This window comes from Theropithecus gelada, chromosome 1 (assembly GCF_003255815.1).
Source record: "Theropithecus gelada isolate Dixy chromosome 1, Tgel_1.0, whole genome shotgun sequence".
In the NCBI taxonomy this organism is placed as follows: Eukaryota; Metazoa; Chordata; class Mammalia; order Primates; family Cercopithecidae; genus Theropithecus; species Theropithecus gelada.
The window spans coordinates 112970579-112994492 of record NC_037668.1 but is presented as its reverse complement, the minus strand read 5'-3'; the positions used below and the strand labels follow the sequence as shown (position 1 = coordinate 112994492).

At 41.3% G+C, this 23914-nt stretch overlaps 1 protein-coding gene across 3 annotated transcripts in view; it reads left to right on the top strand.

Annotated features, from left to right (window-relative positions):
* The first annotated feature begins 594 nt into the window (after positions 1 to 594).
* MCOLN3 (mucolipin 3) overlaps positions 595 to 23914 on the top strand; it is a 31641-nt gene continuing 8321 nt past the window's right edge. Inside the window, exons 1-8 of one of the 3 annotated variants that reach the window (XM_025397873.1) lie at positions 650 to 739; positions 1537 to 1952; positions 4538 to 4767; positions 9101 to 9268; positions 16016 to 16169; positions 17284 to 17368; positions 17448 to 17544; positions 20716 to 20815. In XM_025397873.1, the coding sequence (XP_025253658.1) occupies positions 1904 to 1952; positions 4538 to 4767; positions 9101 to 9268; positions 16016 to 16169; positions 17284 to 17368; positions 17448 to 17544; positions 20716 to 20815 (883 nt within the window). In that variant the 5' untranslated portion in view covers positions 650 to 739; positions 1537 to 1903. Of the gene's footprint in view, positions 740 to 1536; positions 1953 to 4537; positions 4768 to 9100; positions 9269 to 16015; positions 16170 to 17283; positions 17369 to 17447; positions 17545 to 20715; positions 20816 to 23914 lie in introns of all 3 variants that reach the window. The other 2 variants (XM_025397881.1, XM_025397889.1) reach the window with 2 other exon arrangements.

Genomic DNA, 23914 nt, shown 5'->3' with positions numbered 1-23914 from the left:
AGGTTTAATATTTAAGGATAATTTATGAAGAAAAAGATTACGGTTCAAAGTCCACTTTAGGTATTTCTATTTACATTTCTTGGAAAAGCTTCCCAGGGCTCTTTCTGCCCCAGCCCCCAATCTACAGAGGAGTCTAGTCGACTGTCCACTCATTTCACGGCACTTGTCTGAAACTAGAAGACCCAGGGAGGGAACAAGGTTCAGGCTTGAAACTCTAAGACATTCAAGATTTCACTTTGTATGCAAACATCACAATGGGAGGCTGCAGCGGTGCCTCATACTCACCAGCGCTAGGAGCTATAGATCCCGCACCCGCGGAGCCGGGCAACCACCTGAGGGGCCTCTGCCGGGAGCGGGTGGCCCCCCCGGCAGCTCCTGAGCAAAGCGGGCAAACCTGAGCAGGGCGGAACGGGTTGCTCAGGGAGAAAATCAAGGGAGTGATAGGGTGGGGGTGGCAGAGAACGGGCACAACGCCGGCTTCCTCCGGACGGCCTCCTGCGTCCCACCTGTGCTCTTGAAAGGCGGCCCCCGCGACAGGGCGCGGCGGGAACCGGAGCCGGGAGTAGGGTCACGAGTTAAAGCGGCGGGGGCGGGAGGATGCCCGGGCGGCGGACGGGGCGCTCTCCTCCCTTCTGACCCTGGGCGGAGCGGGGCTCGAGGTTGCTGGAGCCGCTCGCTGACTCTCCCTACGCTCTTGCCGCGGACACCGGAGCTGCGGCCGCTCCGCGCTGTCCCCCAGGTGAGCCCGCCGGGCGCCGCCCTGGGGCGTCGAGTGTCGCGGGAACGGCGCCCGCAGCGCACAGGGAGGGGCCCGGGAGGCCGGGAGGCAGCAAGCCGTCGGGGACGCCGCGGGAGGGCCGGGTCGGGCCGGGCAGTCGGCGCCATGGAGGGCAGGCGGGCTGGAGCTGGGCGCGAGATGCAGCTGTTCCGCGCCGCCCCCACACCGCCCGCAGGTCAGTGGAGGTGCGTGCCTGCCAGGCCTGCCCGGGGCTGGGCGGGTGGGGGTGCTCTGCTCTTCAGTCCCCCTCCAGGCCGCCGCCCACCTGTGGCCAGGGCTCAGAAGGCTGGAAGCCACCTCTGCCCGGAGCCCCTGCGCTGGAAGGCTTTGATACCGGCCGGGACTCCAGATGGCCTTGAGGCGGCTCGGCCGGCCCCTCTCAAGGCGGACTGTCCCCCTGTTAGAGGTGGGGGCGGCTGGAAGTGGGGGCTCAAGCCCGGGTCGCTGCGCTGGCTGAAAGCAGCCGCCAGCCGGACTGCGGCCGTCTGAGCTCAAGGGCAGTGCCAGGGGATGGCAGCGACCGCTCTGGGACATCGCTGCAACCCTCCGGCTCTTTCTCGCACAGATTACCCGACATAAGTGTCAACCCTTGTTTGTTTGTTTAAAAAAAGAAAAAAAGAGAAAGACTGGTGAGACCAAAGTTTTGTGTCTGATGAAGTGGGAAAGCGCTTCTGAAAAAACGAGGTTGCGTAACTTTGTCGCCAACTGCGAGGCCTTTCCTATTTGTACAGTCCCGGGCTTTCTCCAATTTTCTACAGCTTACTCCAATCAAGCCTCTGACCGCCAGGAATAGGTAACCTGTGTGTGTCCGTTTGCTCCTTCTAAGAGCATGCCTGATAGATACTACTTCGGTGGCCTCTCCGGATGGCCCCTTCGTCGGGTAGCCTCTCCTGCTGGGGCCCTTCGCCCACCTTGCCTCCCGAGCCGGTGCTCCGGGTGAATGTCAAAGGTGGCTGGCTGCGAATATCTCCTTCAGCTGCTGGGGTTTCCGACAGTTTGCAGTTTTTAAAAGTGCACCCTCGGAAGTGCTTTTCAGACTGGGTAAATCTACCGTTTCCAAGGTCAGCAGCCGGTCCTGGTGAATGAAATGTCTTCCGGGACAACTCCTTGTGATGTGCTGAATAGATGCTGGCTGGCTTGTTTTCTCTTTGTTCCCGTGGGTTACTGTTACATGGTGTGTGGCTAGTTTGTTTAAAATTTAATTTTCCCTGTATCAAAGTGGAAAGGGCTTAGTGTCAGTATACAATTCACCAACATGCTTGATTATTAACAGCTTCATCATTATGTTGGTGTTCATATGCGAGCTTTGGTGAACATGAAATCATCTGTGTTTTAAGTCCTATAGATAAAGTCTCCTTAAATGCTGGTTAAAATATCCTGCCTTCACGAAAAAATGCTTATCATTACTCGCCATCAGAGAAATGCAAATCAAAACCACAATGAGATACCATCTCACACCAGTTAGAATGGCAATCATTAAAAAGTCAGGACACAACAGGTGCTGGAGAGGATGTGGAGAAATAGGGACACTTTTACACTGTTGGTGGGACTGTAAACTAGTTCAACCATTGTGGAAAACAGTGTGGCGATTCCTCAAGGATCTAGAACTAGAAATACCATTTGACCCAGCCATCCCATTACTGGGGATATACCCAAAAGATTATAAGTCATGCTGCTATAAAGACACATGCACACATACGTTTATTGCAGCACTATTCACAATAGCAAAGACTTGGAGTCAGCCCAAATGTCCATCAGTGACAGACTGGATTAAGAAAATGTGGCACATATACACCATGAAATTCTATGCAGCCATAAAAAAGGATGAGTTCATGCCCTTTGTAGGGACAGGGATGCAGCTGGAAACCATCATTCTCAGCAAACTATTGCAAGAACAGAAAACCAAACACTGCATGTTCTCACTCATAGGTGGAAATTGAACACTTGGACACAGGAAGGGGAACATCACACACCGGGACCTATTGTGGGGAGCGGGGAGGGATAGCATTAGGAGATATACCTAATGTAAATGACGAGTTAATGGGTGCAGCACACTAACATGGCACATGTATACATATGTAACAAACCTGCACGTTGTGCACATGTACCCTAGAACTTAAAGTATTTAAAAAACCCCAAAAAACCTGCCTTTTTGAAGGAAGTAAAACTGTTGAGTGAAAATCCTAATTTATTAATAATTTTCTTTCCTTTATGCCTTTACCTAAGAATTACTGCATTTATGCTTTGACGGGCATTTTAACACACACACACAAGCCACACTTTAATGAGTTATATCATAATTATTTCATTTTGAAGGTACTGCATATGCCATACAGTAAATATGTTTTATGGTTTATTCATCCAGCAGTAACCTTATTAATCTCTTCATTAATCGAGAGTTTAAAAACCTTCCTCATGGCTATTCTTTATAGCCAGTATCTATTGTTCGGAGATGTTGGGCTTGCTAAGAATGCTTGAATTGGAATCAAAAGTGGGGTTCTAGACTTGGAAAGCAGTATGGTATCTAACCAGTGACTTGTAAGAAATTGTATGAATGCAGGTTGCAATTTTCCTCCTTCATTGCTGAGTACAAGTTATTATTAAAATGTCAAATAAAGCCTCCTTTCTTTTCTGTATGGAAGAACCCTACTCATGATTTGGGGTATTTTACTTTGAACAGGTTTCCATAGTATAATATCAGTCTTAGTCTGAGGGAAAATCCAAGATCCATCCCAGTCTCTAGAGTGACTTCTCCGTCACTTTGAAAAAGCTGATTCTGAAGACAATAAAACCAGCCCAACCCAGCCCTTTTCAAACGCACCGGCCTCCCCAAATAGATATGAAGTACTTTGAAAATATGCTATAAATATAAGGCCTTCAATTAAAAAGTCCTTACAAGTGATGCCACAGACTGGGAATTAGGCTTAAATTGAGGGCCTACTTTCCCCTTTGTACAACAGTTATGTTTCCTGAGGCACATACTGCCCCTTAAAGAACCTTTCTAGGAAGCCGCTCTGTCTGCTGTGGGTGTTAGGCAGGTGAGTCTGCTTAGCGCTAGACCCTATGCAAAGGCTTTGCTGTTTTATATAATGGTCACTACAGTCATAACTATTTAATTCTGGCTACAATCATAGAAGGGTAGGTGTTGTTATTCCCATTTTGCTGGAGAGGAAACTGAGGCTCAGAAGGGCTAAATGATTTCCTTGAGATTGCAGAAATGTCAAGTTATAGAACCAGGATTAGAAACCAAACTGAATCTTGGTTCTTTACACTACACCCTGCTATCTTTAACTCAGTGGTTTTAAACATTTTTTGATAATCTGTGAAAGTTTTAGTTACTTCCCAGGAAAAAGTGTCCACAGCCACATATATGAAAGTTTTCATATAACTTCAAGGCCCACGTACCCTCTGAAGTCCTTCCCCGTGGTCCTCCGGTCTCTGATCCTGCTCTAACTATACTGAGGCAGAAAACATATACATCCTATATATATGTACATATAATCTTTTACTGTTGGGAGCAGCCCTTGAATTTGGTAACTTTGAACTATGTGAAAATTCACTTTGTAATTAAAACAAATAAAAAAGTAATGTCTTACATTAGAACTGATTCTGTAAACATCTAAAATGCAGTTTAGAGCAGTGGTGCTTATTTGAAACCAGAACTTCTATTTGGGCTTCTTCCTGCAGTATCAAAGAATATGGACTTGTGTCTTTACTCACTAAATGGAAATGTTGGTTGTTGTTTTTTTTTTCCTCTAGAGATGGCAAATCCTGAGGTAGTTATAAGTAGCTGCAGCTCTCATGAAGAGGAAAATCGCTGCAATTTTAACCAGCATACATCTCCATCTGAGGAGCTTCTATTAGAAGACCAGATGAGGCGAAAACTCAAATTTTTTTTCATGAATCCCTGTGAGAAGTTCTGGGCTCGAGGTAGAAAACCATGGAAACTTGCCATACAAATTCTAAAAATTGCAATGGTGACTATCCAGGTAAGTATCTCAGATCATGGGTTTGGTGAAAGCCTCTTTTAATAACAAAGAGAACTATGGACAGTGTTTTTGTTTTTTTAATATATATAACTTTTAACTACATGCATAATGTAGAACAGTAACAGATAAGAAAACATACAATCTTAGACCCTTCTGTCTTCAACATTTGTGAAAGAGTTTGGCTTCTTTTTTCTTAGTTTTTTCTTCTCATCTTTCCCTTGGTTATAATTTTAGTCACATAATCTAATTAGTTTTCAGCAAAGGAAAACTAATATTTGGCTTCCAATGAAGAGGTTCAGCTGGTTTCTAAATAAGCCATGGAAACTAGTGTTGTCCAATATTAGGACTTTCTTTTCCTTCCTAGTTAGTTTCCTGGGAATTTCTCTCTTCAGAAACTTAAAGGGCTCTTGCTACAGGCAAATTCTTAGGTTCTTACAACCCTGTGATCATGAGACCCGTGCAATGGAAGAATGTGAAGTTAACTAAGAGAAGAGGAGTGGCAGGAGCTAGAGAAACACAGGACCTCTTTTTAGTTCAAAGGGAGCTTTTAAATCTTATTTCCTTGGCTTCTTTTAATATTTTTATGGGGGAAGGAGGAACCATATTTTGTGATTCTTAATATATACTGGTTGTGATTTACTCTTACGAAAATATGTTTTCCCGTTGGTGAGAGTAATTATCTCTTGCTAAAAGCAAAGGGCAAAATAAAAGCAGATTTTAATGAGAAAAGTCAATGTGATAGGTTTATTTTTATTATTACTTACTCTTCCTAAGTTGGTGAAAAATGCTTAAGTAAATAAACAATTGGTATTGAAGGAGAGATTAAAAAAACAGGACATTACTAATTTTAACTGCTTATTGAGAACAAATGCTTATGATTGTTAGGGAACCAAAGCAATTTCTACAATCATATGAAGTTGGTAGAATTCTTGCTTGTTTCTAATGCTAGATGTTTATCAAGGGAAACAAACATTTGGTGACTACCCTGTTCCAGTACATTATTTCATTTAATTCTAACACTCCTACTGGCTCATTTTACAGAAGAGGAAGCTGACATTCATAGAGCTCTTTTAAAGTCACATGGCTTGGCCAGGCAGGGTGGCTCATGCCTATAATTGCAGCACTGTGGGATGCTGAGGTGGGTGGATTGCTTAAGCTAAGGAGTTCCAGACCAGCCTGGGTAACGTGGTGAAAACCCGTTTCTACAAAAAATACAAAAATTAGCCAGGTGTAGTGATCACACCACTGTGCTCCAGCCTGGGTGACAGAGTGAGACCCTGTCTCAAAAAAAAAAAAAAAAAAAAAAAATCACATGGCTCGTCAGTGGCAATGTCAAGACTTTGAAGGCAGGCATTCTCTCTATTATACACACTGAAAATGGATGTTCAGTCCTCAGCCAAATATTTGGCAAGTTGAAATTGAAATTCTTAACTTCTGAGTGATAATATGGTGTGTCACAATAGTGAAAAGTTTATGTCTATTGTTTCTTATAAAAGGGAAAAGCCTGTAACAATTGAACATGAATATTTTCTACTTAGAATAATAATAGGTACCACTTGAGTGTTTGCTGTGTACCAGGCTAAATATTTTATAGGTGTCATCATGTTCAATTCTTTTTTTTCTGAGATGGAGTCCCACTGTGTGGCCCAGGCTAGAGTACAGTGGCACCATCTCAGCTCACTGCAACCTCTGCCTCCTGGGTTCAAGCGATTCTCCTGCCTCAACCTCTTGAATAGCTGGGATTACAGGCGCATGCCACCACGCCTGGCTAACTTTTGTATTTTTAGTAGAGACGGGGTTTCACCATGTTGGCCAGGCTGCTCTTGAACTCCTGACCTCAGGTGATCCATCCACCTAGGCCTCCCAAAGTGCTGGGATTACAGGGTGAGCCACTGTGCCCGGCCCATACTCAATTCTTAAAACAAGTTGGAGGGTAGGTAGTGGTATCCTCATTTCACAGAGGAGAACGATGAGGGGCTTGGTAAGGAAAAGGACCCTGTCATAGTCAGGAAACTAGAAGAGTAGAACTGATATTCAAACTCAGATTTATTTTCTCTAAGATTTATTTTCTCTAAGATTTTCTCTAAGATTTATGTTCGTAATTCTTAATTCTTAATTTTTAATTCTTAGGGAGCTCATCTAACCTTCCTATGTTTACTAGGGTGATCAAAGGAAAACTGGCCAATGGTTTAAGATACTAAAGCTGCTAGTAATAAGCATGTAAAAGGTTTAGGTAAGTTTTTAAAAGGAACTGAGGGTTTCTTAATTGTGATGTTTCCTTAATTTATATCAGAGCAATCAAACAAATAGTAGATAAAGACAGCTTTGTAATTGGGCAAATGAGGTGAGCAAATGGTGACAGATTCTCTCAGGGAAAAGGAGGTGGTCCTTCGGTTAAATTTGAGATTTTGTGTCTGCAGCAGCAAAAGAAAGATGTTTACAATGGTGGACATCCTATTTCTCTTTTCCCACTGCCTGGCTTACTCTGAATGACAGCAGTTTTCTCTCAGCCATTGTTATTCCTGTCTGCCACTAAACCTTTGAGGGCAGGGACCAATGTCTTCTCATTGTATCCTCAGTCCCTAGCTCACTGCTGACACATGAGAGTCAGGTGTGGTGGCTCCATTACCCAGCCTCAGCCATCACTATGATGAAAGATTAAAATTAATAACTATGACCCTGGGTGTAAGTAGTCATTAAGTTCTCAGAGCTGAAAGTATACTTTCAGGGCTCCTTAACAAATAATGAGAATATTAACTTTTCAGAGTTTGTGCAGCAACCAAGACCTAAAAATTCACTTGAAAGTAAGGCCTTTATGTCATACATGACAATGATTTTACTGTGACATTGACTAACTGCCAAACAAAAAACAAGCTTGTTTTTCATATAGGTGAATGCTGTATTTTATTCTGAGTTTGTAATATATATTTTTTGCCATAATTGTATTTGTATTTTTGCCATAATTGTATTTGAATGACTGGTAAGAATATCTTTGAGCATTCTTTGGGGCTGTTTGGTCATCAGCTTCAACAGATGCAAAATCCCCAGAATATCAAGATATAGTCTTATTGAGGATAATTAAAGAAGCTCTGCAGAAATGAGAGTTAGGTGCAGAGTGATGATATGTGTGGGGTGCAGACCATATATCATATGTGGAAGGGAGAGGGGAAAAGATTGTCTGCTCTGTTTTTTTCTGATGAAACCCTGAATTACTTTGTGTAGCATGACAGGGTGGATAGAACCTAGATTTAGTCTGTCAGACATGGGTTTCAATTTTGACTGTATCAACTGGCTAGTTATGTGACTTGAAAAAATTATGTAACTTCTCTAGGCCTCACCTCTAAAATTGGTGTATTAGGAATATACGGCAGGATTAGTATGAGGAAAGTTCCCGGAATAGTGTATGGCACATAGGTGGTCAACACTGTTCCTGCCTTCCATATAAAATATACTCTGCCTCACTCTGGGATTTAAGTAAGAGTGTAGTTTCTCAATTTACAGCATGTACAGCATGTGGGGGGTGTGTGTGCATGTGTGTGCCTGTGTGTGGAAGTGTGTATGAGAGAGAGAGAGATAGAGGTTTGGGTGAGAGGGAAGAGAAGACGAAAGAGAGACTTAGAGTATGGTAAGCTTTTTTTTTTTTTGACACGTAGTTTCACTCTTGCTGCCTAGGCTGGAGTGCAATGGCGCAATCTCAGCTCATAGCAACCTCTGCCTTCCCGGTTCAAGCGATTCTTCTGCCTCAGCCTCCTGAGTAGCTGGGGTTACAGGCATGTGCCACCATGCCCGGCTAACTGTTTTTATTTGTAGTAGAGATGGGGTTTCACCATGTTGGTCAGGCTGGTCTTGAACTCCTGACCTCAAGTAATCCACCTGCCTCTGCCTCCCAAAGTGTTTGGATTACAGGTATGAGCCACTGCGCCCGGCTATATTGTAAGCTTTTAGGTATAATTGAAAGGCCTTAGGTTAACATGTCAACAGTGCAGTGAAACTTTTTGTGTGTGTGAACAACTGAGTTTCATTTAAAACACTTAGGTCAATCCTGCATGACTATTAAGGACACATTATGTTAATATACTTTAAACATGAGTTGAAAAGGTATTTTCTATTTTTGGTCTTACTGTCATGGTTTTGGTGATTAGACCTAGGAATATAGTGTGGTCATAGGACTTGTACTTTCTTAAATTACTATCCACCTGCTGCAAAACCTTCTTGATGTCCCAGAGAATTCATTTTAAACTCTTCTATTTGTTGTTCAAGCCCCTGTACCTTCTGCTCTGCTTTTTCTGCCCATATTTGCCACCCTCTTACCTTTTCTTTTTTTTCTTTTAAGCTGGTCTTATTTGGGCTAAGTAACCAGATGGTGGTAGCTTTCAAGGAAGAGAATACTATAGCATTCAAACACCTTTTCCTAAAAGGATATATGGACCGAATGGATGACACATATGCAGTGTACACACAAAGTGATGTGTATGATCAGATAATCTTCGCAGTGAACCAGGTAAATCAAGTGTGTGCCTTATTTACTTGGGAAAAAGAACAGACTGGAAAAATGGTGGCAATGTATGTAATAGAAACTGACATTCAAGTGGAGAAGGGTGAACATTTCTGCTTAGAAATGACACATACAAAATTATTTTTAATTTTTAAAAAATACTGTCAACAAATTTTTATAAAACCAGAAGTTGAGAAAAGCTTTTGTTTAGTAACAGAAAGGCAGAAACTTTAAAGATTTAATTAAAAGAATCAGAGTTAGGGCTTGGCATGGGAGTCTCAAAGATTAAAATTAGTAACTATGACCCTGGGTGTAAGTAGTCATTAAGTCCTCAGAGCTGAAAGTATACTTTCAGGGCCCCTTAACAAATAATGAGAATATTAACTTTTCAGAGTTTGTACAGCAACCAAGACCTAAAAATTCACTCGAAAGTAAGTAAGGCCTTTATGCCATACATGACAATGATGTTGTGACATTGACTAACTGTCAAACAAAAAACAAGCTTGTTTATCATGTAGATGAATACTGTATTTTATTCTGAGTTTGTAATATATATTTTTGCCATAAATAATACTTTTCAAGACCCCAAATTTTTAAATTTTTAGGTGTCATTGAAAGCATCCTTGAAGTCAGCATTCCCAGACAGGGTTAGTTTGCAGAACACATTTCAAAATTATTATAATTCTTCAGAAAATTATTATAGTGTAATCATGGCTATTCATTTTCTAGAGACAATCTATGCACAGTAAGATGTAAACTGCTAGGATAAAATACATATTTATAGCATGAAGTCTTTCTGTTAGCACTGGGGTTGGGAAAATGAGCCAGAAATCTAAAGTAATAGAAATAAGTTACATAAACTGTTAAACAGAACTATGTCCTACAACTTATAGGGGGGAAAAGGCATAATGATGGAGATACTCAGTTTTTAGAATTTTAAGTATATTAAGTTTCTCTAAAGCTAGTCTGATCTAAACTGGTAGTTTGGTGTTTTTGGAGGGGGTGGCGGGGAGCAGGATAGAGGCAAGAGGTAAACAGTTCATTAAATTTTTTTTATTGAGACAGGATCTCACTTTGTCACCCAGGCTGCAGTGCAGTGGTGCAGTCACAGCTCTCTGCAGATTCAACCTCCTGGGCACAAGTGATCTTCCCACCTTAGCCTCTCAAGCAGCTTGAGGCCACAGGCATGCACCACTATACCTAGCTAATTAAAAAAAAAAAATTTTTTTTTTTTTTTTTGTAGAGACAGGGTCTCCCTATGTTGCCCAGGTTGCTCAAACTCCTGGCCTCAAGTGATCCTCCCACCTCAGCCTCCCAAAGTACATTAAATTCCTTATAAATCATCTTAACCTTTATTTGTAAACCTAGACTCAGTCTTCAAGATGTAGTATTTGGCACTTAGGCCATTCTGCTTTTCAGATTTCCACATTCCTTCTGGAAATGCATGTACCTGCTTTATTCTAGTTGTCTTGGTCTGTTCCTTCTGCTACAACAAAATACCTGAGACTAGATAACAGACAAACAACAGAAATTTCTGCCTAATAATTCTGGAGCTGGGGAAGTCCAAGATCAAGCTGCTGGCAGGTTTGGTGTCTGGTAAGGGCTTGCACCTTCTTGCTGTGTTCTTACATGGTGGAACGCAGAAGGACAAAAGGGCCTGGCTAATTTCTCCCAGCCTTTTATAAGGCCAGTAGTCCTATTCATGATTGTTGGCCTCCTAAATTCTTCACCTCTTAAGACTATCATATTGGGGTTTAATTTCCAACATAAGAACTTTGGAGGGACACATACATTCCATGTATGACTCCCTACTATTGATTCCCTACTGTTTTCTAAGGTGATTTACTGTTTTTCTAAGCAGCAGTATGTACTTTTAACTGAAGATAAAAAGTGTCTTGATCAAAATTTTTATGAATAAGTAGGGTTTTGAGTGTGAGTACAGTTCTCTTTCATGCTTCTGAGAAATGAATAGAAAAAAATGTGAATATTTTCTATTTTTTATTTTATTTTTTATTTTTGAGACAGGGTCTCACTCTGTCACCCAGGCTGGAGTGCAGTGGCGCAATCTCGGCTCACTGCAACCTCTGCCTCCTGGGCTCAAGCGATTCTCCCACCTCAGCCTCATGAGTAGCTGGGATTACAGGCTCCCATCACCATGCCCAGCTAATTTTTTTTGTATTTTTAGTAGAGGCAAGGTTTCACCATGTTGGCCAGGCTGGTCTCGAACTCCTGATCTCAAGTGATCTGCCCGCCTTGGCCTCCCAAAGTGCAGGGATTACAGGCATGAGCCACCGCACCTGGCCAAAATATAAATTATTTTTAAAACGGGAAGGATCTTTGTTTTCTGTAAAGAAAGAGTTTCCTTAATAGTTGAGGTGATTGTTACTGAGAGGAACTGACAAATAGGGCAGTGGCATCTCAATTCTTAGAAGCATATCCATAACTATTAGCTATCCCCAAGGGTTTATCCCCAAGATGTCATCCTACTGGATAATCTCCAGGGCTCATTCTGATCCAATACTCTGATTATAACAGCACTGCTGTTTATTATATACGCTTCTATATTTGAATGTGAGAGACCTACTTATTTTCTTTTTAGGCTGTCTCCTGGCTTTCCTCTTATTTCTTCAATAATTTTGGGGTCAGCTTTATTGGTTCTTTTTCTTTCATCTGCCTCTTAAATTTGAGCAGTCCTCAAAGCTTGGTCCTTTTCCTGCAGAAACGACCTCCACTACCCAGCCTCAGCCATCACTATGATGAAGGGACTCCCAAGTAGTTGCCCACACTGCCAGACACCTACCCCACAAGCACTTCAGAACTGCCCATCACAGTCTCCTCCCACCCACTCCCTAGGCTGTTTCTCCTTTCAGGTCTTCTGGCTTAGGTTGAAAGGCCTCAGGGTCTTCCTGGAATCGTTTATTCTTGCAGCTCAAACATAGTTTATAACTTCCTGTTTCTGGATGGCTTCCTTTCTTTCCTACCCCCCTGCCCTACCACCTCTTGCTTTTGGTGCCACAGCATTTAGCTAAGGACATTGAACGTGTTTTTATATTATCCCCCAAAGGCTGACCTGGGACCCATGGATCTGACTGAAAACTTCTTCTCTCAAGGCAGAACTGCAGAGACCAGGAGGGACGGATGCCCAGTCTAGTTAAAGCTCCACCAAGACCTCAGGCACTTGGCTGCTCTGTGCTGTCTCACCATCGTTAGTTCCAACCATCATCTCATACTACATTTCTGTCCCATAACCCTCTGTCTTGGGCTCTAGAGCTGCCCTCTAGCTGGACACAGCCCTGCTGCTTCCCTAGATTACCCAGTTCTTGCCAGATGCTCAGACCTACACAAAGAGCCATATGAAGAGCTCAAGGAAGTCTGGCTATAGCATATGTAGTTAATATATATATTATATAATGTAACTGTGGTGTATATAGGTATAATGTTAACAGGTACCTGCAGCCATGGGCCTCAGACCTTTCACAGTTCAAGACCTTGAAAGGTTTAAGACATAAGATTCTGTGGTCAGGAGTTTCAGCCATTTAGGGGATTCCTGTGGGGACTGCCCCACAATTACGCCTGGACTCTGGGAGCGTTGTAGGGCCCCATCGCAGCTATGACTGCGCTTCGTGACCCCTGCTTGCCTTTCCCGATTTACCTCCCACTACACATCATATGTTCTAGGCACACTGGTCTACTGGGTACCTTAAATGGAAAACAAAAATCTCAAAACTGAGTATCTCTAGCATTATTCTACTTTACCCCATATGCCAAACGTAATGTTGTTTACTAGCTTAGGAAGCTTGCTTCTATTACTGTAGATTCTGGCTCACTTTCCCAATCCTAATGCTAACAGAAAGCTTGGTGCCATAATCATCTATCTTATCCTGTTTACCAACTCACTGTGCACAGATTAGCTCTAGTAATGAAGAGCTCCATCGCATTATTGTAATTTTTCACCTCACCATTCACTTGACAAATATTTGAGCACCTACTGTGTGCCTGCAGGGCTGGTGTTAGAGCAGTGGATTGATAAATTCCCTGTCCTGTGGAACTTGCATTCTAATGGGGGAGATAGATTTTAAACAAGTTTAACTAAAATCTTTTGGTTTAGGGTAATGATGAGTGCTATGAAGAAAAATAAACCAGCATAAGGCAATAACAGTAGTCTCAGAGTGGTCAGAAAAGGCCTTTCTGAAGACTTGAAATCTTGGGGAGAATATTTCAAGCTGAACGTGTGGCAACAGCAAAGGCCCTGAAGCTGGAAAGCGTTTGGTATGTTTGAGAAAATGCAAGGGAGGCAAGTATGAGGGGGCAGAGTTAGGGCCAGAGGAGCTGGGGGCCAGGTCTCTCAGGACATGTGAAGGAGCTCTGAATTTTATTCTGAGAGACAGGAAGCCATGGAAGGGCTTTTGATAGGGGAGAGACAATGATAACATACATAAGCAAAATCTAACATGTATTCACTCAAATATTTATTAGATAGTATCTATTGGCTGGGCACAATGGCTCACGTCTATAATCCCAGCACTTTGGGAGGTCGAGGTGGGTAGATCACGAGGCCAGGAAATCGAGACCATCCTGACTAACACGGTGAAACCCTGTCTCTACTAAAAAGTACAAAAAAATTAGCCGGGCGTGGTAGCACGCACCTGTAACCCCAGCTACTCAGGAGGTTGAGGCAGGAGAATCGGTTGAACCTGGGAGGCAGAGATTGCAGTGAGCTGAGATTATGCCTCTGCACTCCAGCCTGGGTGACAGAGTGAGACTCCGTCTCAAAAACAAAAACAAACAAAAAATAGTATCTATTATGTATCAGGCACTTTTTTTGTGTGCAGGGGTACTGCAGTGAACAAATAAAGTCAAGGAGGTAATATTCTCATTGGAAGAGCCAGGCAATAAATAACTATGTAAGAGCATCTTCTGTCAGTTTGTAATAAGTATTGTGAAATATAAAATAAAGCCAGCAAAGTGAATAGCTGGAGGTGGTTGGAGAAGGTCTCTTCGACAAGGTGACATGTAAACAGACAGCAGACTAAAGAGAGGGCATGCAGCCTGTGTCTATCTCAAGGAAGAACCTTTCAGATAGGAAGAACAGCAAAAACAAGAGTCTTGAGCAGGTGTATTTTGGATATCACTGTTCTAAGGGCTGTACATGCATGAATTCATTCATTCCTTATAGCAATCCTATGAGTTCTAGATGGAGACTAGACTAAGGTGAGAGGGAAGATTGGAGAGGCAGAGGCTTAATTTGTCCAGGGGAGAGAGGATGGTGGTTTGGACTAAGGCCGTATCAGTGAAGGTGATGAGAGACAGTCCTATTTGTGGTGAGGAGGCTCAGATTTTTAAGTGATTCTTGTGTGGAGATAATTTGAAAGTCATGTATGACTTTCAGATGGACTGGAAGTACAGTATAAGAGGAATTGACAAAAGGATCTTTCCTAAGTTTTGGCCTGAACAACTGACTGATTTACAGAATAATTTATTGAGAAGGGAATTACTGTGGAAGAAGCAGGTGTTTCTGTGTGCACATTTACTAGAGATTCCTCTTAGACATCATAGGCATCATGTAGGCAGATTGCCATCCATGTGTGGTATTCAGTGGAAAGGTCAGAGCTGGAGATGCAAATTTGGAAGCTGTCAGCATAGAAGTGGTATTTGAAACATGGGACTGGTTGAAGTCAGTTGTGGAGAGAATGTGGATAGAGGTCATGGCCTGAATCCAAAGATACGCCAAAATATAGAGGTCAGCAGTGGGAGGATTCAGCAACGGAGACCAAGAACAAACAATCAGTGTCCCAGAAGTCAAGTAAAGAAAGTATTCCATGTAGGAGGAGCATTCAACTGCATCAGATACCATGGAGATATTAAGTTACAGGAGGACTGAGAACTAGGCATCAGATTTGGTAATATGCTGCTCATTAGTGACCTTGACAAGGTCCAACTCAAAATCTATCCCATATTAGAAATTATTGTCTTCATTTGTTATAGTATGCTTCACACATATCTTTTAGCAGAATTATTTTCGATGTGTCGATCACACAAAGTTGTTAATTTCAAGAATGACAGAATGACCAATTGTACCAGACATATTGCTCCAAAAACACTTCGTTTTGGAAACATGTCTGCAGATATCCATTAAGAATTTAAGATGACAGTTATTCCAAGGCACCATAAGATTCTTACTTGTAAAAGTAATTTTTTTTTAAATGTAGAGGACCTGCTAGGATAGGCAATATTGCTATAAAGGTGATTAAATTATAATCTTGCAAAGATAAAGGTTAAACCAATACTTTCTTAAAAAAAAGTTCTGCTGGCTAGCCTATAATAATTGTACCCCACTTCTTATACTACAGTGTTAAAGTAGAACTGTGACCTTACAGGATATAATTTAAAGATAAATAAAATATGTATTTACATTGAATGTCACAGTCAGTTCCTAAACATAGTTCTTTAAGGGAGGAAAGAAACGCAAAGATTAAGTGGCTTCAGACTTTAATTTTGCAGATAAGGAACTAGAAGGTCAGAAAGTTTGTCACAGAAATGAGGCTTGAATCTAGACTAACTCTAATTTGTGATAGCCCTTTGCCTTCCTAGTGCACAGCAGCAAGTCACTTACCCTGTTTGTCAAGGTGAATGTCTCTATCTCAAGGGGGAGGTGGGAACCTGCCAGTATCAGAGGTGGGGAGGGAGAGGAGTTATGGCTTCACTTCTGCCCTGGCTGGCATTCCCATTTTCTGTTTCTCGTTTTGGTTGAAGTACTTGCAGCTATACAATGTCTCCGTTGGGAATCATGCTTATGAGAACAAAGGTATCGAGCAGTCTGCTATGGCAATCTGTCAGCACTTCTACAAGCGAGGACACATCTACCCTGGAAATGATACCTTTGACATCGATCCAGAAATTGAAACTGGTGATGTTCTTCTATAACGTAGAACTTCAATTTTTAATGCCTCAATTTATATTTAAAATTAGTAATTTCATCTTTGAAAACATTGATTTGGTCTGTGCTATTAGGACATAGTAAGAATGATATAGGAGTTATTATGTGCATGTACTGTTCTGAGCCCTTTACTGTAACTCAAGAATCCTCAAGAAAACCCAGCAAGTCAAGGATTATTATTATCCCCTTTTATAGAAGGCTAAAGTATGGCTCAGAGAGTTAAATGGTCTACCCAAGATCGAGCTAGAAGAGGCAGTGCTGAAATTTGGCCCAGGCTGTTTGTGCTCTTAGCTACCGTATTACACCATCTCTTGTGCAGGACATGCCAGTGAAGTATTAATAGATAGATATTATGCTTGTAAAACATTATGCTTGCAAACTCTTGATGTATAACTCTTGCCCCAATACTGCTTCACTATCATGCATCTTTTGGGGCAGATTGAAGGGGAGGAATGAGAATCAGAACATGGAATAGCATGGCTTATTCTTCTTAGCAAAGTTCTATTTGCAATTATACCTAAAATATTAGCTTAAGTCATTGAGTTAAAAAATAAGCATTCAAATACTTTTAACAACAGCCACTAGGATTCTTTTTTTCGAGAGGTAATACTGATAATAGTACCGACTAGTGAAAACTTTCTAAAATGCTGTCTTCCCTTTTTGGTGTGTGGGGGGGTGTGTATTGAAGGAACCTTGTTAGCACATAATGTTTTAAAAATAGATCCTTCAAACTGCTTAGAAAATATTACTGTAATTACTGCAAGTGCTTCAAATTCTATGCTTAGGAAACAAAAATGGGGAGGGACTCAAAGTTTAGGCTTAAAAACGAAGACAGCATTTATATAACATTAACAATATAGAGTTCAGATCTTTGTCTAGCCTCCATCCACTCCAGAAATGTTGTAGCCATGTAGGTCTTAAAAACAAATGAGTCATGTGTTATCAATGTTTATTTAGCTTTTAAAATTTTAATTCAGAAAAATAATAGAATCTGAATAACTGGTCTTAAATGTAAGCCTTTTGAAATGCAGTCTTATTTATTATTTTAAGTACTGTATCATGTTTTTGTTCCTTTCTATGGCAGAGTGTTTCTTTGTAGAGCCAGATGAACCTTTCCACACTGGGACACCAGCAGAAAATAAACTGAACTTAACACTGGACTTCCACAGGTGAGGGGAGCAGATAGGAGTGTAACTTATGTTTGTATGTATATATTGCCACAGAACTAAAATTGCCTCTGTTTTCTAGACTCCTAACAGTGGAGCTTCAGTTTAAACTGAAAGCCATTAATCTGCAGACAGTTCGTCATCAAGAACTCCCTGACTGTTATGACTTTACTCTGACTGTAAGTGTGGGCCAGGCTGAATTTGGTTCCAATCTGGAGAAAAATTGTTTTATCTGATTATGTTTCATATCCTTGGATTATGCTGTGATAAAAAATATAGGATGTTTTCACTTGAATGTGCATAAGGGAAACATTGATACATCTAGCTCTATTTTGCTATAATAATAAGTTTACTTGTTAATTATGTCTCCTGCACCTCTGTATAAGTTCTGGGAGAGCAGACACCTTGTTTTGTTCACTGTACTATTTCCAGTACCATGAACAGTGCCTCGTATAGATTTTCAAACACAAAAGGAATAGGTGTTTTTAGGTTCTGTGTGGTTGGCTCTCAGCAGTCTATGGCTGGCTGTCAGCTAAAGGTTACTGCCAAGGGTTCTTGTTACTTAGTTTCCTCACCATGGATGTTTCCATGTTTGGGGTTTGTAGTATACACCTTTAACTTATTACAGTCTACCTTCAAGTTATACCCCTGCATACAGTGTAAGAACCTTATGACAATGTACTTCCATTTCTCCCATCTTGGCCCTTGTGCTATTGTGGCCATATAATGTATTTCTACATGTGTTATAAACCCACAATATATGTTATTATTTTTTCTTTAAACAGTCAATTAAAAAGTGATTTAAATAATAATAAAAACATCTTTATATTTGTCCATGTAGCTACCATTTCCAGTGTGCTTCATTCTGTGTAGCTCCCAGTTTGCATCTGGTATTATTTTCCTTCTGCCTGAAGGGCTTCCTGTAACATTTCTTACAGTGCAGGTCTGCACTTCCAGCTTTTGTATGTTTAAAAAAGTATTTTGCCTTCCTTTTTAAAGTTCTTATTAGCATCTTTTAAATAAAACTTTTACGAATACGTATTTATGGGGTACAGGTGATATTTTGATGCAAGCATTCAGTGTGTAATGATGAAATAAGGGCAATTGGGACAACATTCACCACCTCAAATATTTATCACTTCTTTATGTTGGGAATATTCCAAATCTACTCCTTTATTTATATTGAAATATAAAATAAATTATTAACTATAGTTGCCATATTGTGCTACTAAACACTAGATCTTATTTCTTCTATCTCACTGTATCTTTTTTTTTTTTTTTTTGAGATGGATTCTCACTCTGTTGCCAGGCTGGAGTGCAGTGGCGTGATCTCGGCTCACTGTAATCTCTGCCTCCCAGGTTCAAGCGATTCTCCTGCCTCAGCCTCCCAAATACCTGAGACTACAGGCACGCACCACCACACTCAGCTAGTTTTTGTATTTTTAGTAGAGACGGGGTTTCACCATGTTGGCCAGGATGGTCTCGATCTCTTGACTTCGTGATCCACCTGCTTCGGACTCCCAAAGTGCTGGAATTACAGGCATAAGCCACCACGCCTGGCCCTCACTGTGTCTTTGTACCCATTAACTAACCCTTATTTATCCCTCACGCCTCCCCAGTGCCCTTTCTAGCGTCTGGTAATCATTATTCTATTCCAAGCCTTCCTTTGCTAAAGGTAGTGCCCCTGGCTATAGAATTCTATCTAGGTTGACTGTTTTTTTCTTCAGCACTTTAAAGATGTTGTTCTTATAGCTTGCATTGTTTCTGATGAGAAATCTGCTGTCATCTTTATCCTTGTTCTTCTCTATGGGATATTTTTTCCCATCTGTTGGCTTTTAAATTTTTCCTTTATCTCTGATTTTAAACAATTTGATTGTGAAATGCTTTGGTGGTGTTTTCTTAATGTTTCCTGTGTTTAGGTTTCACTGAGCATCTTGGATCTGTAGGTGTAGGTTTATAGTTGTCATTATATTTTATATTCAGCATTATTTCTTAAAATATTTTTGTCACTCGCCCCCACCTTTTCAGAGATTCAGAGACAAATACGTCTGTATATGATTACTTGGAGTTGTCCTATAGCTCACTAACGATCTGTTTGTTTTATGTTTCAGTTTTTTTCAGTGTGTTTCATTTTTGATAGTTTCTGTTGCTGTATTTTCAAACTCACTATTTTTCCTTCTGTGCTATCTAATCTTTTCTAATCCCATCCATTATTTTTCTTCTTTGTTTGGGATTCAGCTTACTGAGATGTGATTGACATTAAGCCCCAGTTTTTTACTCAATAGATATTTAGTGAGCACCTATTATTTGTACAAGCCAGAGCCCCTTTGTGTAGGAAAAGCATGGCTTCTCCGTGGCAAGGATTTCTGACTCAATCAAATAACACTGAGCGTCCTCCTTGCATGAGGCCATAGGCTGGGTCTTGCAGCCATTAGGGATATGGGCAGACACTGACTATGCCCTCAGTTGCTTGTCAAAGAAAGAAGTTTACAATCCCTCGTGAGGAGAAATACAGTGATTGAACTTTTAAAAGTCATTTGAAATCTTGTATTTGAAGTGTTTCTGATTACCCCATATGGAGAAGCTTCAGTACAATTTATTTAAATGACAGAGTTTTCAAAGAACTTTTTTTCTTCAGGACTTGAGAGAAAGGGAAGAGGCAGAAATGAAACGGAATGATTTTCTTGCCTTGCCTTCCCTGTCCTTGCATAAGGAGGACAGTAGAACTATGGAAGGTGTTCTGGCCTAGCTTTGTCCTCCTTGGCCCCTGGTGTCCTGAAGTGGTTATTCTTGAAGCAAGATGTGACTGCTGACTCCCTGTCACCAAACCGTTTATAATACATGTGGTGCCAACGTGACTAAGAAATCTAGACCCAGAATAAAAATCAAAAAAGCTCCACTTGAAATGTCTCAAAGCGAAATAATGAGCCTTTGTATTAGAAAAAATTATAGCAGCACTGAAAATCTACCCCCAGCTGAAGTCCTGCTGGAATTTGGGAGAAAGCACAGTTGTACCAGCTCTTGCTCATATGAAGAAGGTATCTAGAGGTACTTAGAGTGGAGAGCAAGAGGAAGTGCCCTTGTTATATAAGTTCTTTGGAGTGGAAATGCTGTCCTAGACATATAACGTTTTAGAGACTAGAGAGTCTCTGTAGAAGATCTAGTTCATCCTTCTCATTTCACAGAGAAATGAAAGGAACTTCCCATGGTTGAACGGAGTTAGCAACAGATTGGAGATGAGAATCTGGGTCTCCTGTCCCCTTGAAAGAATTGTTTCCTAAATAATGTGTAGATGTTTCTTGGTTTCAAAAACTTTAAGTATGTTTTTGACTGTTTTCCTGTCTTCACAGATAACATTTGACAACAAGGCCCATAGTGGAAGAATTAAAATAAGTTTAGATAATGACATTTCCATCAGAGAATGTAAAGACTGGCATGTATCTGGATCAAGTAAGTGATGAGCATTACTACTTTTCAGAATGGTTATTAAATAATGGAAAATGGTTATTAAAACACCACCCTCTGGATATGTAGAACAGCAAATAGAAGATTAGACCATTTTCAAGTCCCTAAACCTCTACTGATGTTTCAGGCAATATGTGAGTCATTAATAACTGAAATGGCCTTCCTCTCCTTGTGCCCTCACTTGCCCACTCCTGACCAAGAATGTACTCACAGTCCCATGCCACCAAAACCCTACATACACCTTCCCAGACCAACACTTACTGAGTGCATGCTGTATACCTACTTACACCTTAATTTTCTTCATTTTAATATTTTAAAATGCCCTTAAGATAGGCAGAATCCTTATTTTTACAGATGAAGAAACTAAGGCTCAGAAGCCAGGGGCAAGTCAGGTAGGATGTGACCCTGAAGCATCCCACATATTACGATTGTCTTCAGTCCATTTAAAAGTATAGTAGGCCAGGCGCGGTGGCTCAAGCCTGTAATCCCAGCACTTTGGGAGGCCGAGACGGGCGGATCACGAGGTCGGGAGATCAAGACCATCCCGGCTAACACGGTGAAACCCCGTCTCTACTAAAAAAAAAAATACAAAAAAAGTAGCTGGGCGAGGTGGCTGGTGCCTGTAGTCCCAGCTACTCGGGAGGCTGAGGCAGGAGAATGGCCTGAACCCGGGAGGCGGAGCTTGCAGTGAGCTGAGATCCGGCCACTGCACTCCAGCCTGGGCGACAGAGCAAGACTCCGTCTCAAAAAAAAAAAAAAAAAAAAAAAAGTATACTAAAAGAGGAAAGGATCTATTCTTAGAAATATGGACAAGAATTCAGGTGTAGACCAAATACTGTCAAGAATTTTGGAGCTGAACTGGAGAAATTGCCTGAAAAGAATTTATCTAATTTTCTAGTCCCTCATAAGTAACATAATGGTACATTGTACTGGACTTAATGGTCACTAGATGAGGAGTTCTCAGATTCTAATCAGCAGACGAATCATCCTGGGTACCTGCTGTGATGCAGTTTCCCCAGCTGTATGCAAGCCAGTAGGTCTGGGGTCTAGAAATGTATAAATGGGCCTTATTCAGGCTATACTTGGATAATCACAGTTCTAAAGTTTCTTACTAATTGATTTGCCAAGTTCAGACGTAATAATGAGATAGAGTACATAAAATGAAATGTTGCCATCATAGTATTTTTTTCACTAATAGGTGACTTCAAATATATGAGGCTCTTGAGTCACATTTGAAACACAAGCCTGTTTTGTCATCTGTATACTTCGTAATGCTTCTCCACAAACACCAGAATAAGGAAAATGAGAGCATACACAAGTATCTGGTACCTAGGCATTCTCTCAAATGTTTGTTTCTTAATTTTTAAGTTTCTCTAAAATCAATTTAGACATTTATGTAGTAATTATGCTCCTTGGCAGATATTAATGGGATGCTTCATCACAGAACTAGTCTTAAGTACTTTCTTTTATTGTCAGCAGAGAGCAGTCTAACTTGTTAAATAGAGACAAGCTCTGTGGCAGAGTGTGTACAATGGCTGACACCTCTACCCACCTCTCTCCATTGGCTCCACGCATGCTGGCCAGGACTTCACACTTTCGATTCTCCAAAATTTCTATAAGGGTGGCTCTTTCTTACCACTCAGGTTTCAGCTAAAACCCCCTGCTCCCTCAGTGAGGCCTTCCTTTACTACGCAATATAAATCAACCTCTCTGCTTCCACATTGCCCCACACTAACCTCCCTCATATAGAGCAGTAATTCTCAAACTTTAGCATCACCTGGAGGGCTTGCAGAAACCCAGTTTCTGATTCAGTGGGTCTGGAGTACGACCTGAGAATGTGCATCTCTAACAAGCTCCCAAAAAATGCTAAGAACCACTGATATAGAGTGATGGACACTGGAAACAAACTGCACAGATTTTCCCCCAACTCTTCCACTGACTAGCCCTGCAACTGTGGGGAAATCATATGACCTCTCTGTGCTTCAGGTTTCTCACCTGCAAAGTGGGGATAATCATGCTTATCTCATTGGAGTTGCTGTGAAGATCAAACAGGTTAACACATATAAAGTGTTTAGAGCTATGCTTGGCAAGAAATGTGCTCAATACATGTAAGCTATTGTGATTTATCTTCTTTCTATTACTTACTCCTATTTGAAAGTATTTCGTTATGTGTTTGTTTACTTCTTTGTAGTAGAATAGAAGTTCCAGAAGATCAAGGACCTTGTCTATCTTGTTCACCACTGTATCCTAATATCTAGAAAAATGTCTGGCACATAGTGAATGCATAATAAATGTTTTATACCTAGATAAGTATATTTTAATAGAATATGCAGGGAGGTGTGCCTGGGCATGGTGGCTCATGTCTGTAATCTTAGCACTTGGGTGGCTGAGGTAAGAGGAACACTTGAGACCAGGAGTTCATGACCAGCCATGGCAACAAAGTAAAACCTTGTCTCTACAAAAAAACTTAAAAATTAGCCCAGTATGGTGGCACATACCTATAGTTCCAGCTATGAGGGAGGCTGAGGTGGGAGGATTGCCCTCACCTGGGAGGCTGAGGCTGCAGTGAGCTTGATTGTGCTACTGCATTCCAGCCTGGGCAACAGAGTGAAACCCGATCTCAGGAAAAAAATATATATATATATGCAGGGAAGTAATTGTATTAAGAACAAAAGACCACAGGCTTATAATTAAAGATCTTGGAATGATCTTTAATTGTGTAGTGATTTTTTTTTTTTTTTTTTTTTTTTTTTTGAGACAGAGTCTTACTCTGTCGCCCAGACTGGAGTGCAGTGGCACGTTCTTGGCTCATTGCAAGCTCTGCCTCCCGGGTTCACGCCATTCTCCTGCCTCAGCCTCTCAAGTAGCTGGGACTACAGGCACCCGCCACCACGCCCGACTAATTTTTTTGTATTGTTAGTAGAGACGGGGTTTCACTGTGTTAGCCAGGATGGTCTTGATCTCCTGACCTTGTGATCCTCCCACCTCGGCCTCCCAAAGTGCTAGGATTACAGGCATGAGCCACCGCGCCCGGCCCCAGTTGTGGTAATTTTTTAAAAGAAGGACTTTTACCCTTCTTTAAAT